The 27214-nt window shown below is 41.3% G+C and overlaps 1 protein-coding gene and 1 long non-coding RNA gene across 2 annotated transcripts in view; one reads left to right on the plus strand and one right to left on the minus strand.

Annotated features, from left to right (window-relative positions):
- Positions 1-27214, minus strand: part of LOC125138663 — a 79065-nt gene that overhangs the window by 21676 nt on the left and 30175 nt on the right. The gene's annotated exons all lie outside the window — the stretch shown is intronic.
- gsg1l (gsg1-like) lies at positions 3742-25899 on the plus strand. The gene is made up of 5 exons (XM_027138087.2): positions 3742-4266; positions 11536-11583; positions 17668-17820; positions 20505-20616; positions 24684-25899. The coding sequence occupies exons 1-5, from the start codon at positions 3978-3980 to the stop codon at positions 25006-25008; spliced, it is 927 nt and encodes a 308-aa protein (XP_026993888.1). The 5' UTR covers positions 3742-3977; the 3' UTR covers positions 25009-25899.

A 27214-nucleotide genomic window follows, 5' to 3' on the forward strand; every position in this document is an offset into this window, starting at 1 on the left:
AAGTTCATGTCTTATGAGAAACTTTCCACCAGCGAGTATATGTCAGTTTACACTGTAATTCAGTGTTGCTATAGAAATACTGCACTGTATAGAAACACAAACGTAACGAATGTCACATCCAGCCGCACGACTGCCAGAGCTGCGACATCGAACCTCCTGATCCGTCACGTGAAGGAATCTCGTTCTTAAAACAAAAAAATCCCTTACATCGGGTCAAAGAGGTCGCTGATACTCGCTACGTTTCTCATTACACCATTACCAGTTTGCTTTCCCACAGAACGTATCACGTACACTGAGGCTTTTTATTGATCAGAAAAGTGACCATTAAGGTTGAAGTGATAAATCCGTGTCGTGGGAGGACGGCGAGAGACGAAGGGCTTTGTTCCAAATCGATAAATAACGTTTTGTCTTTATGGAAATGATGGCAAGATGGCGAGAAGCGGTTTGTTTACTCTGGGTTTTTTTTGTCTTCCAGCCCACATGCTTGTCAAGCGCCGGCGTTGGTATACGGCCATGAAATAATGAGGAGCGCAGGGCATTCGGGGTCAAACTGCATCCTTTTTGCAATGCTTCACATTTTTAACACACTGATCGTAATGAGACGCTATGAATAGACCGGTGCTGGAAGTATGGTGAGATATCTCCACTCTTCTCGAAACAGACATGACCAGAAACTGAGCAACAAAACGACAAGACGGCTTTAAGTCGATTTCAGGGTGTCAGATGAAAGAAAGTGAAGTGATGAGGGAAGATAAAGGAGCTTTCGAAAAAGTTCTCAAATGCCCCTTTTCCACCGGAAAGAAACCCGGGTGCTGGTTCAGAGCTAGCGCCAGTGCTGGTTCAAAGTTGGTTCCACTGGCGAACCTTCACGTGTCCCAGCGACGTTAGCACAGCAGACAAACACAAACACAACAACAATGGCAGATGCTGCTTTACTGTTAATGCTCATGGCTTTGCGAACCTACATCGGCATCCAAATGCGGCGAATAAAACGTGTACGTGTGGCTCTGTGTAATCTGTATAAACGGAGGTTGTAATCTATAAAGTACATAACGTTATTTTATCGTTAACACAGAAAAAACGTTAGCCTTAGCATGTAGCTACCTACTATCATGTGTGCTGATAATGTATCATATCGCGGTAAAGTAAAAATGTATTAAACATTAGTATACTTAAGGTACATTATCAAATGCGCTAACAGTAGCCCCGCCCACAGCCCGTGACACAAGCGGTTCTTAAGTCTAGACCAGCAACGTTTTGGTGCTACTTAAGAACCACTTTTCCTGGTTCGGAGCCGGTGCTTTGGCGGTCGAAACAGAAAGAACTGGTTCTAAATTAGGCTCCGAACCTGCACTCGAACTGCCTCGGGGAGAAAGGGGCAAGGGAGCAAAATGGGGTTAAAAAAGAGCTGCAGGACGACCTGAAAGCAGCTGACACAACAACAACAACCTGCAGTACACAAGAACGTTGAAAACTTCTGATCTGGCATCTTTTCAATCATTTTAGAAGATTGAAGATCCTGTTAGAGAATGAATCAGGACACAATGTTTGATGATTCTGGGTTTAGCTGCTGGTGAATAGGATGATGGGAGGGGGGGGGGATAGGAGGGGTGTTTGAGGAGCTCTTTTGATATTAAAACATTGTATATAAACCCACAATTAAAGCATATGATTTAATCCCAGTAGGCTAGGGGAAAAAAAAGGAATGTTTCTGAGAGACTGCGAGACGAAAGACAGAAAGACTGATTATGTGACAAGAAAGATGGAGAGAAAGAGAGCATGCAAAAAGAGTTCAAGACATAGCAAAGAGGGAATACGGCGTGTGGGAGATGGATGGAGAAGCAGAGAGGGAACGAAGAGAAAGAAAAGAGAGAGAGAGAGAGAGAGAATGTGAATTTCAATGTTCAATTCCAGTTTCTAATATCAGCCTGGATCCAAGAAATTTTTGAACAAAAGACAAACCAGGAAAACAACCAGTTATACAGTACTTAAAAAAAAAAGATTAAAAAAAAACCACTTTATAAAACCTGATATCAAGAAAATCAAATAAAACACTGGCCGGTTCTATTTTGAGCCTCTTTCGTGATATCCAAATGGCTAATCTTGTTCCAGACAGAAAGTTTAGCAGAACTTTAGTATATTTCTGTCTTACTGAATTTGATTAAAAATCGAAGCGGTGCCTAAAACCAGAAGCCAGCGTTCTAACAACGAGAACAATCCCCAAAGAGGTGAAGGAGAGACTCAGAAAGGGCAAGATGGAGGAGCACCAGGCGTCCTACCCTCCACTGGAGGTCACCTGTCTGTCAAGCAGACGCTTGTTACAGGGAACTCCAGCAGCACACCTTCACATGGGGGGGGGGGGGGGGGTGTTTACAGTGGAAGGGAGCAATACTGAGAGGACAAGAGTCAGGGAGACAAATAAATAAGGAAAGACTGATAAATAGAGTGGGAAAGTGAGGGAGATTAAAAAAAAACAGACAGAAAAAATAGCCAGAGATAAAGAAAAAAGAGGGATGACAGAGTTAGAGAGGGAGAGAGTAACAGAAATGAGAGTAAGGAGGAAGGGAGATCGGGAAAGGAAATAAGAGATAGATCAGACCATGGGGAAGTGAGATAAATAGTCTGTGTGTGTGTGTGTGTGTGTGTGTGTGTGCACGTGTGTGTGTGTGCGTGTGTGTGTGTGCGTGTGTGTGTGCGTGAGAGAGAGAAAGAGAGAGAAAAAATGAGAGAGAGAGAGAGAGAGAACTTCATGAAAGATGGAGAAAAGAGGGAGGGACAGAGAGACAGAGATATAGAAAGGCAGAGAAAGTAAAGAGAATTTTTGAAGGGGTGGGGGGGAGAGAATGGGAGGAGAGACAATGACAGAGGGAGGTTGAGAGAATGATAGACAAAATGAATAATAAAGGCGAAGCGACAAAAAGAATGACAGAAAATGAGGTGAAAGAGAGAACGAGAGACAAAGAGGGAGAAAGTAAATAATAGGAGATCTATTAATTAACACAGGGAGCGTATGAGGCAAGGGAGAAATGAAAGAAAAAGATCAACAGATGAAAAAGAGGGAGGGAGACAAAGAAGACGATAGAAGGAGATAAAGATAAAAATAGGGGAGAAATAGGAGTATTGGACTATTTGAGAAATAAAACGAGAGAGAGAGAGAGAGAGAGAGAGAGAGAGAGAGAGAGAGAGAGAGAGAGAGAGAGAGAGAGAGAGAGAGAGTAAGGAAGAGAGAGAGAGAGAGAGAGAGAGAGAGTAAGGAAGAGAGAGAGAGAGGAAGAGAGAGAGAGAGTAAGGAAGAGAGAGAGAGAGAGTAAGGAAGAGAGAGAGAGAGAGAGAGAGAGAGGAAGAGAGAGAGAGAGAGAGTAAGGAAGAGAGAGAGAGAGAGAGAGAGAGAGAGAGGAATATAGATATAGATAGATTAATGAAATAGATATATAGATTATATAGATAGAGATAGATATATATAGATATATATATAGATAGATAGATTATATAGATATATATATATATAATTAATATATTTAATATATATATTAAATAATATATATATAAATAGATATATATATAATTAATAATATATTATATATATATAGATATATAGATATATATATATTTAATATATATATATATTAATTAATATAATCAATATTCTTAATTAATCTCTTATACCTTCATCTCTTATCTTCCCTATATATATATAAATATCTCTTTCCCTCTCTCTATATCCACTTATAGATCGAGAGAGCATTGTGCGCACGGACGGAGGTCTCATATCTGCGCGCGCTCTTGCCGAACTCACATCAACACGTTTCAGTCTTGTTACCGGAAAGTCGCGCGCGCTCTCCATGCCCTTGTGCAGTACCTTCGCCGTGCCTTTAACCCCTTAAAACGCCGTTGAATGAGCTCGCGCGCGCTCCATCACCGTCTCCGGTCTCAACCGTCCCGCGCATGAGCGCAGCGGGTTAAATCTGTCGTGTGCCATGAAGACGAGCCGCCGGTGTCGCGCGCTGCTCTCCGTGGGCTTGAACCTGCTCGCGCTGTTGCTCTCGAGCACGGCGTTCGCCACAGCGTACTGGTGCCAGGGCACGCAGCGTGTCCCCAAACCGAGCTGCAGCAAGGAGCGGCGCCACCACTGTATCGACTACGGAGCCAACGACACCGACCCGAGCAAAGTGCACTACAGCTGGGAGACCGGAGACGACCGGTTCCTGTTCCGCCGCTTCCACGCGGGCATCTGGCACTCGTGCGAAGAGAACATCCACGGTGGAGGTACAGTAGGAGTTACACTTCACTAACTTATTATAATGCATCAGAATATTGTCACCACATCACTGCCAATTATGCGTCGTTAGTCCCAAAGTCAATATCTGACGTGCTGCTTGCGCAAACGCACGTGACTAATTTCGTAAAACACCTTACGCATAACATTTTTCACAGTTCTGAAAGTTCACGCAACGTTATTTGAATGACGTGTCACGTGAAAAAAAAAGTAGTGAAGGTGAATTTTGACGTTATGCCATGAAAACGCACGTGACATCACGTGAATAAGTAAAGGTGGCTTTTGACGTTTTATGGCCAGAGAAAATGTTGAGTCGGAACTTAAGTAAAAACACGTGACATGTACACAATAGCACTTAAAAATAAATAAATAAATAAACAAATAAGTAAATAAATAAATAAATAAATAAATAAATAAATAAATATCTGAAATGAAATATGTGAAAGTTTTTTTTAAATAATTAATGATAAATAAAATTTATAATTCATAATAAAATATTTTTTTAGTATTATATTTATTTATAATAAATAAATAAACACTGATTTGAAAAGAAGTCATTCATGAAAATATATTCTATGTAAAATTTTATTAACTTTTTTTAATATTATTTACAAGTGAAGGTGTGATTTTCACACTTTATTAAGATTATGTCCACGTCCACAAGACTGAATCTGAGCTTTCCTGCAGTCACCCTTAAATCTCCTGTAAACAAACCTTTTACAAAGTCCATGCTTGAACGTTAATGTCCCAGAGGATAAATTAAAGTGGGGTAAAAGTGTATTTTATGAGTACTGGGCATCTGGATATTGCCGAGTGTGTGGAGGCGGGTGAAGAAGACACCTCCGGGGTCATAAAGATGTTTATGTGGTGTTTATATTTTATTTATTAAAATGGAGTTCCATTAGTAGAGATCTCTACAGACTGCTCAGGAAGTTGCTATAGATGTTATAAGTAGTAAGTCGAAAAGATTGGCTAAATCAGAGGAAAGAGCTTTCCATCCTCTTCCACATACCTAAGCTCACAGACACCATTGATTAGCTAGTGTCCCCGTGATTGACAGCGGAGATATCGTATAGCCCTCCCACTCATGAAACATGGCCATCATCAGCCAATCAGCATTCAGCAGTTATTTACTTAGTTATTTTTTGTCTATTGTCTATGTCTATTGTTTAGTGTTCTGTATCATTTGGAAAGACTTGGCAAAGGTGTTGTTTCTGAACGGTGCTTGGACCCCGTGAATCGCTGCTTGTACAGTAACTATTAGTATTCTCAGTAGAAGTAGGAATGTTGAATCAGTGCAAAAACATTAAAATATCTTAATTAATTAAATGTATATCTTAATCTATAAAAATGTAAATAAGAAGCTGGCTTTATTAATTTCAACATTAATTGTAAAAACATTAGTTGGGATGAAATCTCAGTATCCCAGAAACTGCTAGGTTTAACGTCTTACTTCATTACAGAGAAAGCAAACGTCACATTAGCCAAGTTGCGAATGTTTAATTTCTTTCCATGTTGTTGACTTTTCCTTCACATTTGAGGCATAAACCTGGAATAATTATCATAAATTGAATAATCTTTTTTATTATGGTGTGTAATTATTACCTACAATGCACAACTTTGCTGTCATCCTGCTGCCTATGGGAATATTCTCCTGAATTTGCTAACACAGCAACAGCAGCATTAATATTTCATTTCTTGCCCTAAGCAACAGTTTTGAAAAATGTCCAAAATGACACAGCTCTTCCATACAAACCGCAGAGAGAATTATGGGAGTATTTTTTTTTTTTTTTTAAATCGCCCCCATCCGCAAAATTCTGCACGTCCACGGATATAAAAAGCATCAAAAATATTATAAGACCATAAAAAAACCCCACAATTTTTAAAATAGCATCAGATGAAAATACAATTTTTTAAAAAGTAGATAATTAAAAAATAAAAGTCTTTTTTTTTATGTATTTATATGTGAATTGTTTAAAATATTTGTATTTTTGAAATCATTTCTAATTTTGTATTTTTAAATTTGTATTTTATTTAATTTTTTTGTGGAGTCCTTCGTCACCTGCTATTAGTCATGGATTATTTTCCTGTCTTTTTCTTAACGTTAAACGATCTCCTGTTTTAATGAACACAGATTTGAGATCACTTAGCCAGCTGCCAGAGGGATTTCGATCATCTTGTGGGATTTAAGGTTTAACCAGAGAAAATCTCAGACATGTAGATGAGCAGAAACATAAAGTATTACTGTAGAAAAACCATTTAACACCATTTCTTCTTCAAATTTGTCCCCTTTTGTCAAGCCCTTTTGCCGAGCTAAGATTCCATGAGGTTTGGTTCGCATGACAGATTAAAATGGTGTCGTTTGAGAATATAAAGTATAAGCGCTAAACAATTGGCTCCTTTTTAGAAATAAATTCTTTACTATGGTTCAGTTTTCTTCATTATACAATCGTGATCAGTTTGAATACTGGACCGAAAGCTCAGTGTGTTTACATCAGGGTTGTCATGGTAACATCTTTCCTACTCATCCCAGCTCTCAGCATCGTCCCCCACACGTTTCAAAACTTTTGCCCAAACCGAACACTATTTATAGGCTTATTTGGTTAAAAGTTCACAGTTGGATCACAATTTATACTCACATTCAGTAACATAATGATCACTCGTGACTGGCTGAAAACTCACAGCTTCAACAGTTCCCCAAGATCACTCGGTAGTCAGATGGATGGATGAATGAAAGTGACATGACATACGGCTAAGTACGGTGACGCATACTCAGAATTCGTTCTCTGCATTTGACCCATCAAAAGTGAACACACACACACACAGCAGTGAACACACACACACACAGCAGTGAACACACACATACCGTGAACACACACCCGGAGCAGTGGGCAGCCATTTATGCTGCGGCACCCAGGGAGCAGTTGGGGGGGGTTCGGTGCCTTGCTCAAGGACACCTCAGTCGTGGCCGGCCCGAGACTCGAACCCACAACCTTAGGATTACGAGTCAGACTCTCTAACCATTACACCATGACTTGCCCACCCATGGATGGATGGATGGATGGATGGATGGATGGATGGATGGATGGATGGATGGATGGATGGATGGATGGATGGATGGATGGATGGATGGATGGATGGATGGATGGATGGAGGGATGGATGGATGGATGGATGGATGGATGGATGGATGGATGGAATAAATGAGTTCATTAGACTGATGGATGGATGTACACATGCTGTATTTCCAGTAGAAGGCATAACAAAAGGATGTATGATTTTGTAGATATATGGATGATGGAGGAATAAATGGATAAAAGGAATAATTAATAGTTGATAGGGTGAATGGAATAATGGATGAATGTTTGGATGGATCAATACGTTAGTACCTAAGTACTGGACTGATGGACGAGTAGATGGATAAATGGATGGATGGATGTAATACTGTATTGCCAAAATCTGTGGACTGATGGATGGGTAGATTGATGTATGGATACATTATTGCCAAAGCAATGGACTGATGGAAGGATGGATGGATAGATAGATGGATGGATAGATACATTATTGCCAAAGCAGTGGGCTGATGGATGGGTAGATGGATGGATGGATACATTTTTGGCTAAGTACTGGACTGATGGATGGGTAGATGGAAGGGATGGATAGATGGATGGATGGATGGTTGGATGGAGAGATATTGCATTGCCAACGCGGTTGATTATATGACAGATGGATGGGTAGATTGAAGGGATGGATGGATGGCTGGATGGAGAGATATTGCATTGCCAACGTGGTTGATTATATGACAGATGGATGGACTGAATGGGAAATAAATGGTTTGATGGATGGATAATTAAATAAATAAGAGACTGGATGAACGGATGAAAGGATGGAACAATGAATGATTGTAATTTATTCGGAGAGTTGTGTGTTACTTCTCAACTTGCATCCTGGTGTACTAAACAATATGTGACCATCAGCTACGACCTACTGAATGTTGATTGGCTGCCATGGAGCAGTTATATAACAAAACAGGAAGAGGAAGCGTTGTGGTGAAGTAAGGAACCGGCACTAGGTAAAGATTTCACATCTTCTCAGTGTTACTGCAAGTCATTACGCTCACAACACCAGCAGAGAATGTAGGAGAAGATGATTTTCACAGCAGGACCTCTACAGAAAAAAACCTACAAATTGCTGTCAGGTGGCTTTTAATGGTTAACACGGTGTGGAGAGCAGACTGTACACTGACATTACACCCCGAGTGTTCATTAGTGCATGATGGTGCATGATGTAGGACGAGTCAGGGGCAGAGAAAGTACGAAATACACGTCACACGCGACACGTCACGATCGCTAAAATAATCCGAGACACCGAACACGTTCGACTGAGTGTAATGACGTCCGACACGGCGATAAATCCAATAAACGAAGCTTAGGGATGCTTAGAGAACGAGATGAGAGAAGATGATGGAGCGATGGAGCGATCGCATTTAGAAGGATTTAATGTCTTTTGAAAAAATATCAATACATTTTGCCCGAAATTGTGTATTAAACTTGTCATTGTATTCATTAAGACCTCATTAATTACTGCATGTGAGATGTACAGATACTAAATTATTTTAGCGAGATTAGAGCAATTAGCATATCTAATTAGCATAGATATTTAGCGTGACACCGATCGATGGATGGCAGGCACTAAATTCCGGGGATTTTGTTGCCACGACGTAAAAAGTGGGCGTGTTTCCGGAGGTCTTGGAAAAACGCTCTCTTTCGACAAAAAAACAGCGCAATACGAAGGACAAAACAGTCGTATAGGTAGACTGGCACGGTGGCTTAGTGGTTAGCACGTTCGCCTCACACCTCTAGGGTTGGGGGTTCGATTCCCGCCTCCCCCTTGTGTGTGTGGAGTTTGCATGTTCTCCCCGTGCCTCGGGGGTTTCCTCCGGGTACTCCGGTTTCCTCCCCCGGTCCAAAGACATGCATGGTAGGTTGATTGGCATCTCTGGAAAATTGTCCGTAGTGTGTGAGTGTGTGAGTGAATGAGAGTGTGTGTGTGCCCTGTGATGGGTTGGCACTCCGTCCAGGGTGTATCCTGCCTCGATGCCCGATGACGCCTGAGATAGGCACAGGCTCCCCGTGACCTGAGAAGTTCGGATAAGCGGTAGGAAATGAATGAATAAAAGAAATAAACAACCAAAAACTACGGTTAGGGTTAGGGATAGATTATCAAATAGGCCACGCCTACCCGATGACGCAACATCTGTTACGCTGTTCTGAAATCCCTGGAAATAGCATCGTCAGAGTTTCGCTTTAAAGCTTAAAAACACGGAGCCGGAATTGATTTTTAAAGAAATCCAGCATTTTTTTAAACCTAATTTCTAATCTACAGCAGTGGATGGATGGGGATTATGACCGAGAAGAATTTCAACCCATTTCTCTGCCGTAAGGAAAAAAAAATCCATTTATTTCAAACTCACAGAGTCTGGAGAACAAGGTTTTCTCTATTCGAAGGTGCCAGGAGAATTAGTAAGGCCAAAAACCTCTCAAGCATCGCAGAAATGTAATCACTTTATTTTCCCATGTTTATTTCTGGGTTTTTTTTTTTTTTTTTTTTTTTTTTTTGAAATTTCAAATAATTTCAAATCAAATCGAAAAAGCTTTTTTTTTTAAACGAAATTATTGGTGAAATCATGTTCCAAGCGAACAGAACAACCTTTATTTTCCTTTTCGTAGCCTTGACTTGCGCCTTGAAAAAAGATGATTCTTTTTTTTTCTGTTTTACTGAAACGCCGCCAAGTTTTAAGTGTTACGAATAAAACGCTTCGTGCTTCTTTCTCTTAAAGAAATCTCACTTCGCAAGGACAGCCAAGTCGTTCTGGACAAATCGGAAACGGCTGTCTCATAAAAAAACGATGCATTAGAAGATGAACTTCCACATAATATACCTGCGGCTGCAGCTTCGGTACGGGCTCGGGTCCTACGTTTGCGATTTCTGAGATGACGAATGAAGCTCTACACCGATCGCTTCTCTTTGGGAAGCGCCGACGGAGAAGCGTTACACTCGTCTTGACCTCTGTCTGAAATCGTCCCTCGTCCTCGGAGAACGATTGCACAGCTTCAGTCAGGCTCCATGAGCTGACTTTTCCATTACGGCTCTGGAATCAAAAGGTCTGGGAAGACCAGAGTCCTGCTCATCGCTCTCACAAATATAATTGGAAGTCTGGCTTTAGACAGGATCGGAGGCACTTGCCAAAATCCAATCTAGTTATCTCTTTTTTTGTTGTTGTTTGTGTCTTCTGAGTTTGTCTGCAGAAACGGTAACAGAATTACATGTTAAACGTAATCTTTGTTTTTTCAGTACAGGATTGTTTATGCTTGTTTCCTGGACATTTCACAATGTTACTATACCGTGACGATACATGAATAACAAGTACAATGTGCTGCTCTATAAGAGAAATAAAAGAGAGAAAATAAAAAACAACTAGATTTGTAAAGTTTGTCGCGACGAACTTTGATGTTGGCTTTGACGATGCAAGTATTCGCAATGGCCGGTGCTTTTTGGAGGCAAGTGGACATAAGGGTCAGTGTTACTTTTGGAGGCAAGTGGACATAAGGGTCAGTGTTACTTTTGGAGGCAAGTGGACATAAGGGTCAGTGTTACTTTTGGAGGCAAGTGGACATAAGGGTCAGTGTTACTTTTGGAGGCAAGTGGACATAAGGGTCAGTGTTACTTTTGGAGGCAAGTGGACATAAAGCTAGGTTGCCAAAACGTTTTGAGGTAAGCGGAGACAAGCATGTGACATCATCCAAATACCTACATAGTTCCTACATTGGGCTGATTGTTTTGATATGTCACATGCCCATGTTGTGCAAAATTATTTATTTTCACGTGACATCATGGGACGTCATCAGAATACACGTGAGGAAGTTCCCTCATTGTTCTGAGTGTTTTGATACGTCACATGTCCATGTTGTAAAAATTTTTTTTTTGCGGCACGACCGAAAGGCCAGTACCGGTACTCAGATCGCTTAGTAAAGTAATAGCAACAAACTTCAGACCAACATAATAAATCGGTTTATGGTGTAAAATGTGTGTCCTTCTACTATAACACTTAAGAACTCTTTTTCTTTCTGGTTCTCGGTTCTAAGCTAAGCAACTGAGGTCCATGAAGACCGGGTGATGAAGTTACAGTAGATGTTCTTAGAGCATACATCCTAGTAACACCACGGTTACTCTGAGTTTCTTCTTCTTCTTTTTTTTCAGGGGAGAAATGCAGGAGCTTTATTGATCTGGCTCCAGCGTCGGAGAGAGGTGAGTAATGAGCGTCATTAGGGCATCGCGGAGGCTTGTCTGATATCGCACTCCACAAAAACGTGTATGTGTATAGTATATTTCAGTCATGTTATTGTAAAATCTTTTGGGTGATATATCAACGATGTTGGTACAGTACAAGATATTTAGTTTTTTTCTGCTACTATCTATTTTTAGCAAGAAGACAGGTATTCATGCAGTGAAATCATCCAACAAGGCTAATACAACATGCTAACTCGTACCTGACCTCGGCTCACTTAAGACCACCGAATGCCGGATGCTATGTTTAAAATCTCCTCCACTATGACGAATACTACACTAGAAATAAATTCAAAACCAGCTTACATCGCGCAGGTTTTCATGTGTGTGAGAGATTTATGCTAGCAGGTCCTGAGTCGTGTCAGATGACTGCTGCTAATCGCAACCGATTGATTCCATCATGTGCAACTCTGTCAGTCTAACAAGAAAGATGGAGAAGAAAACTGCAACGGAGGCAGATCTCGAGAAACGATTTCTGCTCTGGCGGCTCGCGTCGAAGCCCAAAACAACGCGAGATTTGTTTTTATGGTTATCATTTAACAGCTAATCACAAGGACTTCATCTCAGTCACAAGAACTTGGAGGTTCCAGTGTCAGTGCTTTGTAACTGTCAGAGATAAAAGTTGTATCTTCAGGATAAAGTATTTTACAATTTGAGGTAGCAATTCCCTATAAGAGATGGTTAAAAGTACCCTTAACTATCCAAAGATCTTTTTAGGAACTCTTAGGAAATTATTATACATCCAAGGGACCATTGAGGAATTTTGAAGAACCATTTGGTAAAATCCTAACCCTAGAGTTAGGGTTAGGGTTAGGGTTAGAATCCTGTTTTTTGTAATCTAAAGAATTATTTAAAAAAAAACTAATGGGGTCAAATAACCTTTGTGGAATCCTTGTGCCAAGAGTTCAGAACCATTAGTCACCAATTGTCAGACTACACAAAAGCTAGCCATCCAAAGAATCTTTAAGAAACCTAGCAATATAATTCCTCAGACATACAAAGAACCCTCAAGGAACCCCTTTAAGAGTGTAGATGCATTAAACACTTTGATAATTGTGGACAGTAGATCAACCTGAAGAACCTTTGAGGAACCCTTTTTGGTAAATTGAAAAAAAAGTTGCAGCTTAAAAGTGGGGTCTCTGATTTTTAAAAGTTCAAAAGTTTGAAATGTTGACATGTAAAATCACCAAAACAAACACGCCCCTAACCCAGACGGGTCCCACCCCTGTATCGATAGCTCCGCCCACACATACATACGTAACCCAGGCGACTAACAGAAAGAAACGTGTCTTTATCATAGCTGAAGGGAAGAACAATACGATTGTAGATAAACAAACAAGCAAAAATGCCACACAAGCATAATGATGTAAAGGACAAAGGCATATATTAGTTCTGTGTAACAAAGCAAAACCAACGTTACTCACCTATCGAGAAGGAAAAAAGCGCCTCGGCGTCTTAAGTAAAGTCGGCCACATATTCACAGGTGGGAGTTTCCCGAGTCGATAACTCCTGAGCTAAACGCCGTTACTACACAAAACGCGGTTGTAGCTGCCTCTCTACATTACTACGATAGAAAAGAGGTGTTATTTGTGTAGTAACAGCGTTTAGCTCAGGAGTTATTGACTCGGGAAACTCCAACCTGTGAATATGTGGCCAACTTCCTGCTCCTTCAGTTCTCTCCAGCGCTGGAAAGCTGATCCTATATTAACACGTCCTACTTCTTGTCCTTATCGTAAGCCTTTTTTCTCTTTCTTTCTTTGTTTTTATCCGCCATGTCGATGTTAAAACCGCTTTCTGCTAATGTCACACATGCGCACTGAACACTCTGCCACATATTGAAAAGCCCCGCCCCTTTCTGTTCATTGGCTACACGTTTGTTTCGTTTTTTGTTTATTATTCGGCCCGACTCAGTTTTCTGAAGCATTTCTCAAAAATCGGAGACCCCGCCTTTAAGAAGCCTTTGTTGGACTGCAGAAAAAATACCCAGCCAATGAACCCTTAAAGAACCAATGTCTTCAAAATGTGGAGCTCTGTATTAGACGTGCAATGACCACTGTGGAAACTTTATTTATCGATGTAGAAAAGTTTCTCCTCTAAAGAACACTTGAGGTATTATTTTCACTATTATAAAAAAAACTAGTAATCTAGAGAACCCTTGAGAAAACCTTGTCAGAAGGTAGTATTAGGAAGGTAGTACATCCCAAGAACTCTTGGGGAACCATTTCAGAACCCTAAATAGAATTATTTAAATGTTACCAAAGTACAAAACATTGGTGAGATTTAAGCTTGTGCTCTTGATTGTGTAAAGGAGAGCCGGTGTTCTGTGGAAAGATGGAAGAGGGATCACCGAGACGGAGGCATATTTATTACAAAGAATATTTGATCAGGCAGCTCTGACGGCTCCATGAGAATATGCAGAACCTCAGCAACTAGCCGAGTGATAGATGAGAGATATAAACATTACAAATGAGTCTGAAGTGTTGGAACTGTTACGATAAGTCCTATTAGGACCTGCTGACGGTGAATAAAGTCAAAGTCCCAGTCAGCGTTTAGCTTCATGCATATTGTATATCAGATGACATAGATCGATATTTTAAGGTGGTAAGAAGCCACCGAGATTAGGTTAGTCCTAAAGGAAAATTTATTTTTGATGATTTTTTTGTGTTTGGTGTTAGGGTATCCTTGCAGGGAGTGCTCACAAAGAGTTAGCAGGGTGGAACTCACTGTGCCAGGCTGGAGAGAGCCAGAGAGAGAGAGAGAGAGAGAAAGTTACTGCATGGTATCACTCTTGTGCAGCCCATTTGTTGTCTCGATGCGTTCTACAGAGGCTCTTATCTATCCCTGACAAGCCTCGGTGAAATTATTATTCTCCAGCCACAGGGAGGTGGGTCCGACCTCATCTCGGGTACAGTGCTGGTGTTGTCGATTTGTTTGCCGTCAAGGGTGCTGCTTGGACGAGATGGTGTCTGTGTAGGAAACCTGACCAGATAATGTAGGGTTTTAGATAATGTTGCTGGCACATTTGACTCACTCTTCTGAGATTTGGGGTTTGATCCCTGGTATGTCGAGTTTGCGTTCTCGTATCATAATTTGGGGTTCGCTCCAGATTATCCAACCGGTCCGAAGCTGCATGATCGGCATCTCTAAATTATCCGTACCGGGTTTTCCACAGTGTTCCATGCCTCATTCCCCAAGTCTCCTGAGCAAGGCTCCAGGCTGTCTGCTTTGTGACCTTGTGTAGGATAAGCGCTTCAGAATATGGCCGGCTGGATGGATGGATGGATGCATGGATAGAGTTGATATGTTCTAAACGAATACAAATACAGACACGAATAGTACAATAGTAACTTGGTGAGTGGTCACCTGCAAAGGTCACATCACAGGACAAAGAAAGACCACAAGGGTGTTAATGTATTTACAGCATCCTTAGTAACTGCCTTTCAAGGTTAAAGTGGTTCAAATGATTTTGTTAGTATTTATTTATTTACTTTAAATTTGGGTTTTAAACTCAAAAAAGGGGGGGGCACGGTGGCTTAGTGGTTAGCATGTTCGCCTCACACCTCCAGGGTCGGGGTTCGATTCCCGCCTCCGCCTTGTGTGCGTGGAGTTTGCATGTTCTCCCCGTGCCTCGGGGGTTTCCTCCGAGTACTTCAGTTTCCTCCCCTGGTCCAAAGACATGCACGGTAAGTTGATTGGCATCTCTGGAAAATTGTCCGTAGTGTGTGAGTGTGTGTGTGTGTGCCCTGTGATGTGTTGGCACTCCGTCCAGGGTGTATCCTGCCTCGATGCCCGATGATGCCTGAGATAGGCACAGGCTCCCCGTGACCCGAGAAATTCAGATAAAGCGGTAGAAGATGAATGAATGAACTCAAAAAAAGAAATTTTCAATTTCCATTTTGATCCACGATCACTCTTGGTAGTGTTTTCAAACTTCTCCATTCTCTGCAGTCTTAATCATTCCAAGAGAGAAGTTTAGTTTCTACACATTTCTTTTGCTCTACTAGAGAAATTATCAAGCATTCAAGAAGCTCCCCAAGCATCGAGGGAAGATCGAACTATTGTTTTGCTGGCTTTTGAAGAATAAAGGCTTGATTCTCAAAAGATCCATCACTGCAGCTTGAAGCTTTCAGGGATAAATATTGCACATCTCGAGTTCTTTTTCATCGCGTCTCAACATCACAGTTCTTTTCCCACTTTTCTAATTCTTATAGACTTTCCTTTGAACCCACGGAAGCATGAACAGATCTGATAGCCAAGTTAACGAATATAAGAGTCGAACCAAAGCCCTATTCTGATGGGATGAGGTCACTTTTAAAATAGCTTCTGACGAGTCAAATCTGTCGTCTATGTACACGTGTATTGTTCCTTATCTAAGCGCATCTAGTGTCGCTGGAATAAAGTCAATTGACCTTTAAATCAATAGAGGGTCTTCAATTTAGGATCATTTCATGACAGTATTTAGAACTTTCCTTAACTGGTACAGTATGCTCAGTATTCTTCATCGTCAGAAGTTTATAATTTCTACACACTTGTATACCTTTTATAAAAAAAATTACAATTCTGACCAATCAGTGAAAGATCATACGTCGTGAAACCAAACAGCAAATATTTCCAAAATAATAGTATTGTGTTTTATTTCTTAGAACATTTATTTTCTACCGCTTATCCGAACTTCTCGGGTCACGGGGAGCCTGTGCCTATCTCAGGCGTCATCGGGCATCGAGGCAGGATACACCCTGGACGGAGTGCCAACCCATCACAGGGCACACACACACACATTCTCATTCAATCACACACTCACACACTACGGACAATTTTCCAGAGATGCCAATCAACCTACCATGCATGTCTTTGGACCGGGGGAGGAAACCGGAGTACCCGGAGGAAACCCCCGAGGCACGGGGAGAACATGCAAACTCCACACACACAAGGCAGAGGCGGGAATCGAATCCCCAACCCTGGAGGTGTGGGGCAAACATGCTAACCACTAAGCCACCGTGCCCCCTCCACATATACATTAGAGTGGAATTATTTTCTTCACATATCCCAACTAAGGAGGTTGGGGTCGGAACGCTGAGGCAGCTATGATGCAGTGCCCATAGAGCAGGGAGGGTTAAGGGCGATTCTCAATTACCCACCAGTGGCAGCTTGGCAGTGCTGAAGCTTGAACACTGACCTTCCATTCAACAACCCAGAGCCTTAAACATTTGAGCCACAACTTTCCCTTAACTAAGACAGATAATAATATTAAAGGTTGACGACTGATTATACTTTAGTCAAAAAAAAAAAAATGTTACGAATATAGTAAATTAATCAAGAATTACTGTGTAACATTTTGTAAATATTTATTCCAAAGGCATCATTTGCATCCGATATCTGTCTACGTAGGCCAGAGTAGAATGATCAGACATCGAGATGGTCTGAGTCACACAAAGTAAATCTAATATCGTCTGAATAAGACGAAGTCCCGAATGTCTTCTCCCCCGTGCTTTGAGGTGATGAGCAAATGTACTGTAGAGGGCTGATAACTTTGAGAACACACCTGGGAATGTCTGATAAGAGATTTTTCTAGCTTACTAATAAAAAAAAATAATCAATTTCTTAACACGCAGAAGCCGGAGGGGCGACGGGTGACGTAAGGTCGTCTGAGGGCATCTTTCCTGCTTAAGCAAAGAAGAATGGAATTAGGTTTGTTATAAGCAAGATCATATAAGGGAGAAGTGTTGAGGAAAAAAATCTTCCCCAAGATATTATGTCACCAAACGGTAGAAATAGACAAACCGATTAAGAATCGAACATAGAACCGATGAACACGATAGAGCGACATAGTTCGTGCAGATCATCATCCAGCATCTCAGAGGTCTTTCAAAAAAATGGGAATATCCCTCGAGGTCATAGTTTTAAATCCTAATTATTTTTTTTTTGCTAATAAAAAATGCTGAACGTTGTCAATCTAACATGAGTGTGAACAGAAATGTCTACAGTATTATGTATTTATTATGCAGTGGTGGAGTGCTCACGAGGGTGTGTTTGTGTGTGTTACAGGTGTCCTTTGGCTGTCGGTGGTCTCTGAGGTGTTATACATCATGCTGCTCGTGGTTGGCTTCAGTCTAATGTGTTTGGAGCTCTTTCACTCCAGCAATGTGATCGATGGCTTGAAGCTGAACGCCTTCGCCGCCATCTTCACGGTGCTGTCAGGTGGCTTAAAAAAAAACCTTATCATACATTTCCTGCTTACAGATACAGCTCCAGGCCATGATGTGCATTTAAGTACTAGCTGGATACTTTAAATAAACTGGACATGACAGAGAACATGAAGAACAGACAGTATATATGTATATATTTTTACTATATGAGACCAATGAAGTTCATCCATCCATCTCATCCATCTCATCCATCCATCCATCCATCCATCTACAGGCCTTAGCTTATGAAAGGGTTCTTCAAGTGTTCTCTCAGACGGGCAGACCAGAATTACTCCTGAGGACCAAACCAGGTATTAAATATCTAGTTTTAACATTTAGAGATCGATAAAGTTTATCCCTCCATCACTCATCTACACATTACAAGAGTTCTTAGCTTATAAAGTGTGGTTCTTTAAGGGTTCTCTCAGAGGGGCAAACCAACATTCCTCCTGAGGTCCAAAGCAATAGCAAAATATCTTCTTTTACTATTAGAGATCAATACAGTTCATTCATCTATCCATCCATCCATCCATCCATCCATCCATCCATCCATCCATCCATCATCTACACATTACAAGAGTTAGCTTGTTAAAGGAGTTCTTTAAGGGTTCTCTCAGAGGGGCAAACCAATATTCTTCCTGAGGTCCAAAGCAACAGCAAAATATCTTATTTTACTATCAGATCTATCCATCCATCCACCTATCTGTCCGTCTGTCCGTCCATCCATTCATCATTACACATTACACTTTACAAGAGTTATATCTAATTTTACTATTAGATCTATCTATCTATCTATCTATCTATCTATCTATCTATCTATCTATCTATCTATCTATCTATCTATCTATCTATCTATCTATCTGTCCATTCGTCCGTCCGTCCGTCTGTTTATCTATCCATCCACCTATCTGTCCGTCCATCCATTCATCATGTACACATTACAAGAGTTATATCTAATTTTACTATTAGATCTATCTATCTATCTATCTATCTATCTATCTATCTATCTATCTATCTATCTATCTATCTATCTATCTATCTATCTATCTATCTATCTATCTATCTGTCCATTCATCCGTCTATCCGTCTGTTTATCTATTCATCCATCCATCCATCCATCCATCATCTACACATTACAAGAGTTAGCTTGTTAAAGGAGTTCCTTAAGGGTTCTCTCAGAGGTGCAAATCAATATTCCTTCTGCTGGCCAAACCGAGTGCAAAATATCTTGTTTTACTTTCAGAGATCAATAAAGTTCATTCATCCATCCATCCATCCATCCATCCATCCAACCATCTATCCATCCATCCATCCATCCACCCCTCCACCATTGCATTTCATGAGTGCCTAGCCTGTTTACTTGTTAGCCCAATTATGGTTAAAAACTGATTGTTTACAAATGATGAGAGAGTTTAAGTGTCACTTTTTTTATAAAAAATTTTGAATAAATAAATAAATAAATAAATAAATAAATAAATAAAGCTAGTCTGCATCTTAGCCGTGGTTCCCTCATTCCCTGATCCCTCGCTGTCTTATTGCCAGGAACAGCTGCTCCTTTTTGAATTGAGATTATTCGATTTGCCCATCTGGTCTCCTGCTCTGTTCATTTGGGCCTTTAATACTCACTAATTCCAGACACAGCATCCGGTCAGGGAGAGATTTCTCCGACCCAGAGAAGAGCCTCGGTTCAGTCAGCTGACACAGATTAAAGAGGTTCACACTGGCACTATCAATCATCACCTGAAGGAGGAGACAGTGTATGCTGGCTCACCCTCGCTCGCCGTAACACATACAGAGGTCCGTGTCCGTTTTACATATTCACCGCTATCTCCGTTGGGAAGCCTGCATTATATTCCGAGAGCCTGCTCCGATAACTGTTCCAAGCGTCACACGATCATATACGTAACCCAGGCTTTTTTTTTGCTTGTACACTGGCCCCATTAGGCTTATGTGATAAATATAAATTTAATACATACAAAATTTAACCCCAAGATAAAACATAGACATCTTTATTAAAGCTAGATACTTTCAAATTTAGCCGCATTTATTGGTTTGTTTTCTGCAGCTTCATGGATTTCAGGCTAGAATTCCTGCTGCTATTATTAACCCGAAAGAGATTATATTTTTCTCATCTCAAATGCCGACTTTCTACAAATCTAATTACCTTTTGTACACGATCCTTTGTGAGCCTCTTAAAAATCTCGGAGAAATATTGTTTTTACGGTGACTCATCGACGCCTTGCTTTTGTGTAGGCTTCTGGCATATTGAATATATAAAACCTGAAGCCACACACACACACACACACACACACACACACACACACACACACACACACACACTTCTCATATAGACCTCATACACACACCCACATCCTCCCTATCACGAGAAATCCCCAGTGTGGAATCACACCTACGGTCCAGCTGGACGCTGACTTTGTAACGCACCGAATGTGCAAAAAAGCGATCGAATTTGTTGTGAGATTTCAGATCAAATCTGACTCAGGAGAGCCGTCGCTGGACTTCAGGATTTTAACCTGAAGAGAAACCTTCATGATTCAAGTTCATGTTAAAGTTAGGAGTATGTTACAAACTCAACCAAGCTGATATTTGCCAAACTGGGACTTTTGTATCCGTTATCTAAATTAGCCTCTAGGACTAAATTCAATGCTAATTCTTTTGCTAATGTTTCTACTGCAGGACTTTTAGGGATGGTTGCTCATATGATGTACACCCAAGTCTTCCAGATCACAGTCAGTCTGGGACCCGAAGACTGGAGACCGCACACCTGGGACTACGGCTGGTCCTTCTGGTAAGGTGTTCCTTCTTAGCATTAAAACACCACACACTTTTCAACAACTTAAGACTCAGAGGATTCCTATTAGGAAGCTGCTAGCATAGAGGAGCAAGAACGTGGTGGTGAAATATTTACTCATCCCAAGCACCCAAGATGTTTGGGTTTATATCATTCATCTCATCTACACCATTAATTTTATGTCTAAAGCAAAACTCTGGAATAGAAGGAAACATCCGAAGAAGGAAATAGAGACGTAACTTAAAAAAGCGAGAGAAGAAATTTGCAGTATACGTATATCGATAAATATTTTGTTAATATATCGCTCCATTTTTTTAAAAAAAAGCAACACAGCTTCCTTTAATTAGAATAGCACTTGATCCAGCACGTGTATATATTTACGTATTTATTTGTTTTACATTGGAGATGTTAAACCGTTATTATGAACTATCAAGCTAATACGAGGAAAGATACTTTTCATAGTTGACTTTTTTCAATTCTGTGCACGCTGTACTTAGGAAAATATGGCAACAGTTTGAGGGAAAAGACCAAGTGTTGTTCGTAAAAAGTGTTGTTCTTTAGTTTAAAAGAACTCCGATTAAAGGCAGGGTCTAAGAGTGGCCGACTTACGATAAGGACAAGAAGTAGGACGTGTTAATATAGGATCAGCTTTCCAGCGCTGGAGAGAACTGAAGGAGCAGGAAGTTGGCCACATATTCACAGGTTGGAGTTTCCCGAGTCAATAACTCCTGAGCTAAACGCTGTTACTACACAAATAACACCTCTTTTCTATCGTAGTAATGTAGAGAGGCAGCTACAACCGCGTTTTGTGTAGTAACAGCGTTTAGCTCAGGAGTTATCGACTCGGGAAACTCAGACCTGTGAATATGTGGCCGACTTTACTTAAGACGCCGAGGCGCTTTTTTCCTTCTCGATAGGTGAGTAACGTTGGTTTTGCTTTGTTACACAGAACTAATATATGCCTTTGTCCTTTACATCATTATGCTTGTGTGGCATTTTTGCTTGTTTGTTTATCTACAATCGTATTGTTCTTCCCTTCAGCTATGATAAAGACACGTTTCTTTCCGTTAGTCGCCTGGGTTACGTATGTATGTGTGGGCGGAGCTATCGATACAGGGGGTGGGACCCGTTTGGGTTAGGGGCGTGTTTGTTTTGGTGATTTCAAATGTCGACATTGGCTTTTAAAAATCGGAGACTCTGTCTTTAAGATGCTGGAATCATCAGCTCTCGCTCCTGTTTTCGCTGGTTTTCTCAGTTTTGTTTCCACTCCACTACTAGTGCCGACATCTCAGCGTGAAAGGAGTAAAAGGCATTTTGTGCCCAACACGTTGAATGGAAATCTGGGCTAATGAATCGTGCTAAAGAAGGAGCAGTCAGAAGTGTGTGGGTGTTTGGACCTGCTTCTGCCTCCTCATACACATCTCGCTCTAATGGACTTCCTTCACTGAAAATCCATTCTCATTAAAGTGCACCTTTCTCACAACACTGACCTAGAACAGAACACTCACATCACAAAGTGCGCGTTTAAATGGTGCGCGTGTAAAAAAATGTTTTTTTTTCCCCTTCTATGGTTTTTGTGGAAAACGCTACAGATTTTGAATAGAATTTAAAAAATATATATAATAGTATAAACAGGCTTTTTAAAAAGGTCCATGATATTAAAACTGAAGTGGAAATGAGTACCGAAGTGCATTGAGAAATAAATGAGAGCAAAAATACATCATTTATTTATTTTTTTAATCCTGGATTTTTCATTCATTCATTCATCTTCTACCGCTTATCCGAACTTCTCGGGTCACGGGGAGCCTGTGCCTATCTCAGGTGTCATCGGGCATCGAGGCAGGATACACCCTGGACGGAGTGCCGACCCATCACAGGGCACACACACACTCTCATTCACTCACACACTCACACACTACGGACAATTTTCCAGAGATGCCAATCAACCTACCATGCATGTCTTTGGACCGAGGGAGGAAACCGGAGTACCCGGAGGAAACCCCCGAGACACAGGGAGAACATGCAAACTCCACACACACAAGGCGGAGGTGGGAATCGAACCCCCAACCCTGGAGGTGTGAGGCAAACGTGCTAACCACTAAGCCACTGTGCCCCCCCCCCCTTCTGGATATTTTATAATTGAAATTTGTCTTGATTTATTAAAAATAAATTTAATTATAAAATATCTAGGATTTCAACAACAACAAAAAAATCTATTATAAAATATCCAGCATTAAAAAAAAAATAAATAAATAAACATGCTTTATAAAATGTCCATGATATTAAAACTGAAGATAAAATGAGTACCGAGGTGCCTGGAATTCCGTAATAAATGAAATATTCTTTTATAAAGTATCCAGCATTAAAAAAAAAAAAACTTTCCTAACAACTGGTCATCTCTAAGTTCGTTTTTTCATCCACACCCAACACCCACACACACACACACACACCCCCCACCCCGAAGAAATAAATCCACGGAGAATGTATGTATGTTTTTTTAGCCTCTGTTCATATTGCGATAAAACGTTCGCATCGTGCGAGTGATTTGTGTTCTTTTGGTGCTTGGAGAAGAGCTCTTGAGACCTGCGCTGGGTTCTGACAGGCATGAAAGTGGGATTTACATTGGCAGAATTACCACAGATGCTCTACTGCCATCCATTAGCTCGGGATGAAATTGCTTCATTTGTTTTTTTTGCCATCTGGCCGATTTCTTTTAGCGTTTTTTTGTTTTTTTTTCCCCTCATGTGTGTTTTTTTCCTGCCTGTTTCAGAGCAGTGAGCTAGAAACCTGTAAATCAGGAGGTAATTGCAGTTCAGACTGTTGAAATCCATCAGTGTGTTGTGTGTTGTGTTCATTTTCTCAACCTCGCAAGCTATTCCCGGCAAGCCCCGGATTTATCGGACAGGGTTGATTTCTCAAGCCGAAGCAAGGATTTCTTTTGATTTTGTTTTCTGTAAGGTTTTATATCACTGACCGTTCAAACAAAATCCTGTTTCTGGTAATGACAACAAACAACACAAATTAGAGGACTGACGCTGGTAAGACTTAAAACCAAGTGTGAGTACCGACAACCAGGAGAGATTCTTCATTTAGATCAGTGGTCCCCAACCCCCGTGCCGTGGACCGGTACCGGTCCGCGGACCAAATGGTACCGGGCCGCCCAAGGAACATTAAATTATTCCCATTTTATTTACTGTGGTGTATTTCTCTCGGGTTTGTGCGACTTTCGATGGACGAGAGGTTAACCGGGAGCTGAGAGACGTCACCTAAAGCCGCACCGATACCGCGCATGCGCAAAATATCATGATATCAGGCCGGGTTTAGGTGACGTCTGGAGCTGAGCGGCTGCAAGCGGCAGTGGTGTTGTAGCTTTGATGCAGAGAGAAGGTGTGTATCGCTCTTCTCTCTGTTCACCGGTACTTTGTCATGTTTAACAGTCCTTGGTGTACGTGTATATTGTGTTTGCTCAAATTTAACCCACAAATTACCAAAAATGAGCACGAAACAGACGTCGTTAGAAAGTTAGAAACTCCGCCGGTGTTCTGGATTAAAGTCATGGTGGAATACCCTGAGATTGTCACCACAGCACTTACATCCCTATTTCCTACATGCTATCTGTGTGAAGCGGGGATTTCTGCAGTGACGGCAACCGAAACAAAACAACGGAATAAACTGGACATAAGCGACACACTTCGGGTGTCATTGTCTCCTGTTACCCCAGATGGAACCGTCTTGTTGTAAAGAAACAAGCTCAGGGTTTTCATTGATTTAGCGTTATAGTGAGTTAAAAAGGCATGTTTAAATACAATTAAATTAAAATGATTAATTTTATTATTTATTTAATTGTATAGCCCCCACCCCCCACCCCCAGCGGGCCGCGGTAAAATTATCAAATGGTCCGTGGCGACAAAAAGGTTGGGGACCACTGATTTTTTTAAATTTTTTTTTTTTTAAAGAATAAATGATTTTCCCGATAAATTAGACATTTTGATTGCAACATCTTCAGTAAGATTTCCCCATGATCTAAAGCCGCTGAGATGTATCTCTGTTTTGTCTTCTTATAGCATGGCTTGGGGATCCTTCACCTGCTGCATGGCTGCCTCGGTCACCACGCTCAACTCCTACACGAAGACGGTCATCGAGTTCCGTCACAAGCGCAAGCTCTTCGAGCAGGGTCTCCGTGAGGAACAAGCCTTCCTTGACCAAGAAGCCTACCACTACTTCCAGGAACGCTCTGTGCAGTCCGTCTCCAGCTCGGTGGACCTCTACCCAGGCCACAGTGGCGCTCACGGCAGCGCCTATAGCGGCGGCCGGGGGAAAATGCGAGCGCCTCCGGCTTCCGTGGACATGACGGACAACACGGATTCTCTGGGAGAAGAGCAATGCTGAGGACGGCTGTTCACAAGAAAGACCGTTTGTGTGCTCTGAATATATTCCAAAGTGTTGGGGATCCAGAACGTGGACGTCTCCGTGGGGCCAAAGAGATTCTATCTGAGTTGAATTAAAAAAAGTGGAATATTTTCTGAGTATATGTAAAGGATGTGAAGGAGATGATGAGAACATGGATGTTGGGTTGTGAACTGAGAACGTGGGCATGAAAGGTCGTGCACTAACACTGCCACAGAAATAACAACACACTGGCTGTCGAAGGGTTGCCTCCGGGGTCTGAAGTAACAAAGTTTCTGTATTTGTGAATTTCCAGGACCCTCAGCGGACGTTCCTAGCAACATTTTCGAAAATGTCCTGCAGACACCCTGTTCGAGAGAAACAGGAAGAATGGCTCCATAAGCACTGCCAGATGTTGCATCTATCTATCTATCTATCTATCTATCTATCTATCTATCTATCTATCTATCTATCTATCTATCTATCTATCTATCTATCTATCTATCTATCTATCTATCTATCTATAAATATATATCGAATGTTCTCCATCGCTGAATATGCCTTTGTGTAGCCCGGTGTTTACATTCGATCCCCACAGAAGCACAAGCTACGGTGATTAAGAGCCACAAAAAAAACCCCAGGACTCGATGGTTCCACAATCTCGACACGTCGATTAGATTAGCCTGTTATCGATCGTGACTCTCATACGCATCACCGACCCGCCGCTCGGCGGCCAGTCCTGTTTATTCGATTTCACAGATTTATTTGACATCGAATCGTATTTTATGATCTCCGTGTTAGAATCGAAGTCGTCGAATACCTTCTTCTGCTTTTCCAACATATTCTATTTATCTATCTACAGTATGTATGCATTACAAAACTTTGATGAAAATATGTTTGGGATCGAGTTGTAGCTTTTTTTGTGTGTTTTTTCCTTCAGAACCATGTGTTAAACACACTAGAGGTCTTCACTTAGGTCCCGAAAACCCGAGGTCCGACCCGAGTTTCACGTGAGCCTCGGACACGGGTCGGGTATAATAATAGCGACGTCGGGTCTCGGGTAATTTAAAATGAACGTGTTTTTACCGAACGGACCCGAGAAGACCCGAACTACTGTATCTCGTGTGTGTGCATCGACTCGAGTCCTTTTCCAACCTCTCATCTATTTGCCAAGACCGCTTGCGACATGTACCTGGTGACGTGTAGCTGGCGGTAAGCTAATTTTCGTTGAAACAGACCTGTCAATCAATTTTTAATCCACTGTGTAGCGGTTACTTTAGTGTAGTTACGCAACATTCGGGTCCAGTCGGGTTAAAAAAATGCCACGGGTCGGGTCGGGTCTAATTTTTTCAGGTTTATCTCGGGTCGGGTCTTTCTTAAAAAAATAAATAAATTATGCACGGGTCTCGGGTAAAAAGTGATTCGGGTCACTTCGGGTCAGGTTACATTTCTTTAGACCCGAGAAGACCTCTAAAACACACACACACGCACACACACACACACACACACACACACACACACACACACACACTATCATCGCATACCGGATTGTATCCTGATATATTAGATTAAAGGGCAGCTCATATATACATTTCTGAATAATATACATAAATCCTGCTCGGATATATAGAGCGCCTTGCAAAAGTTTTTACCCCCATTAAACTTTTCCACATATTGTTGCGTTATAACCTGGAGTACAAATGGGTTTAATGGGGGTTTATGAAGCATGGTGGTGGTAGTATCATATCATATCATGTTCAGCATTACTCTTAGCTGCATCTGTGATTAATCCCCACTTTACTCGGTGAGGGTCTCGTCAGAACTCGGCGGAGTCATCGAATGCTCGCATCAATGAAACTTGTAAAGAATTGTTCGCATTAAAAATCTCCAAACACATTGTGATGTTTCACAATGGGCTTCTAATGCAAACCCAAATCCAGAAAGAATTCAATTCAATAACAGCGTATTACCTTTGAGCTTCTCCGTTGTGGCAAACCATTTGCTTCAGGTTTCAGAAGTTTATACACCCCTGTGCCAAAAAAACCCAACAATACTTTGCGCACCTGTGATACAGATGGTGTTATATTTCGTACCATCATGCCTGCAAAGCTGTCAGGGTGATTAATACCCTCTTGGGCTTCTTTGATTACATTCCCTCTCGCTTCATCAGTCGCTCTCAATCACTGCAGTAACACACACACACACACAC

The sequence above is a fragment of the Tachysurus fulvidraco genome, chromosome 15 (genome assembly GCF_022655615.1).
Source record: "Tachysurus fulvidraco isolate hzauxx_2018 chromosome 15, HZAU_PFXX_2.0, whole genome shotgun sequence".
Lineage (NCBI taxonomy): Eukaryota > Metazoa > Chordata > Actinopteri > Siluriformes > Bagridae > Tachysurus > Tachysurus fulvidraco.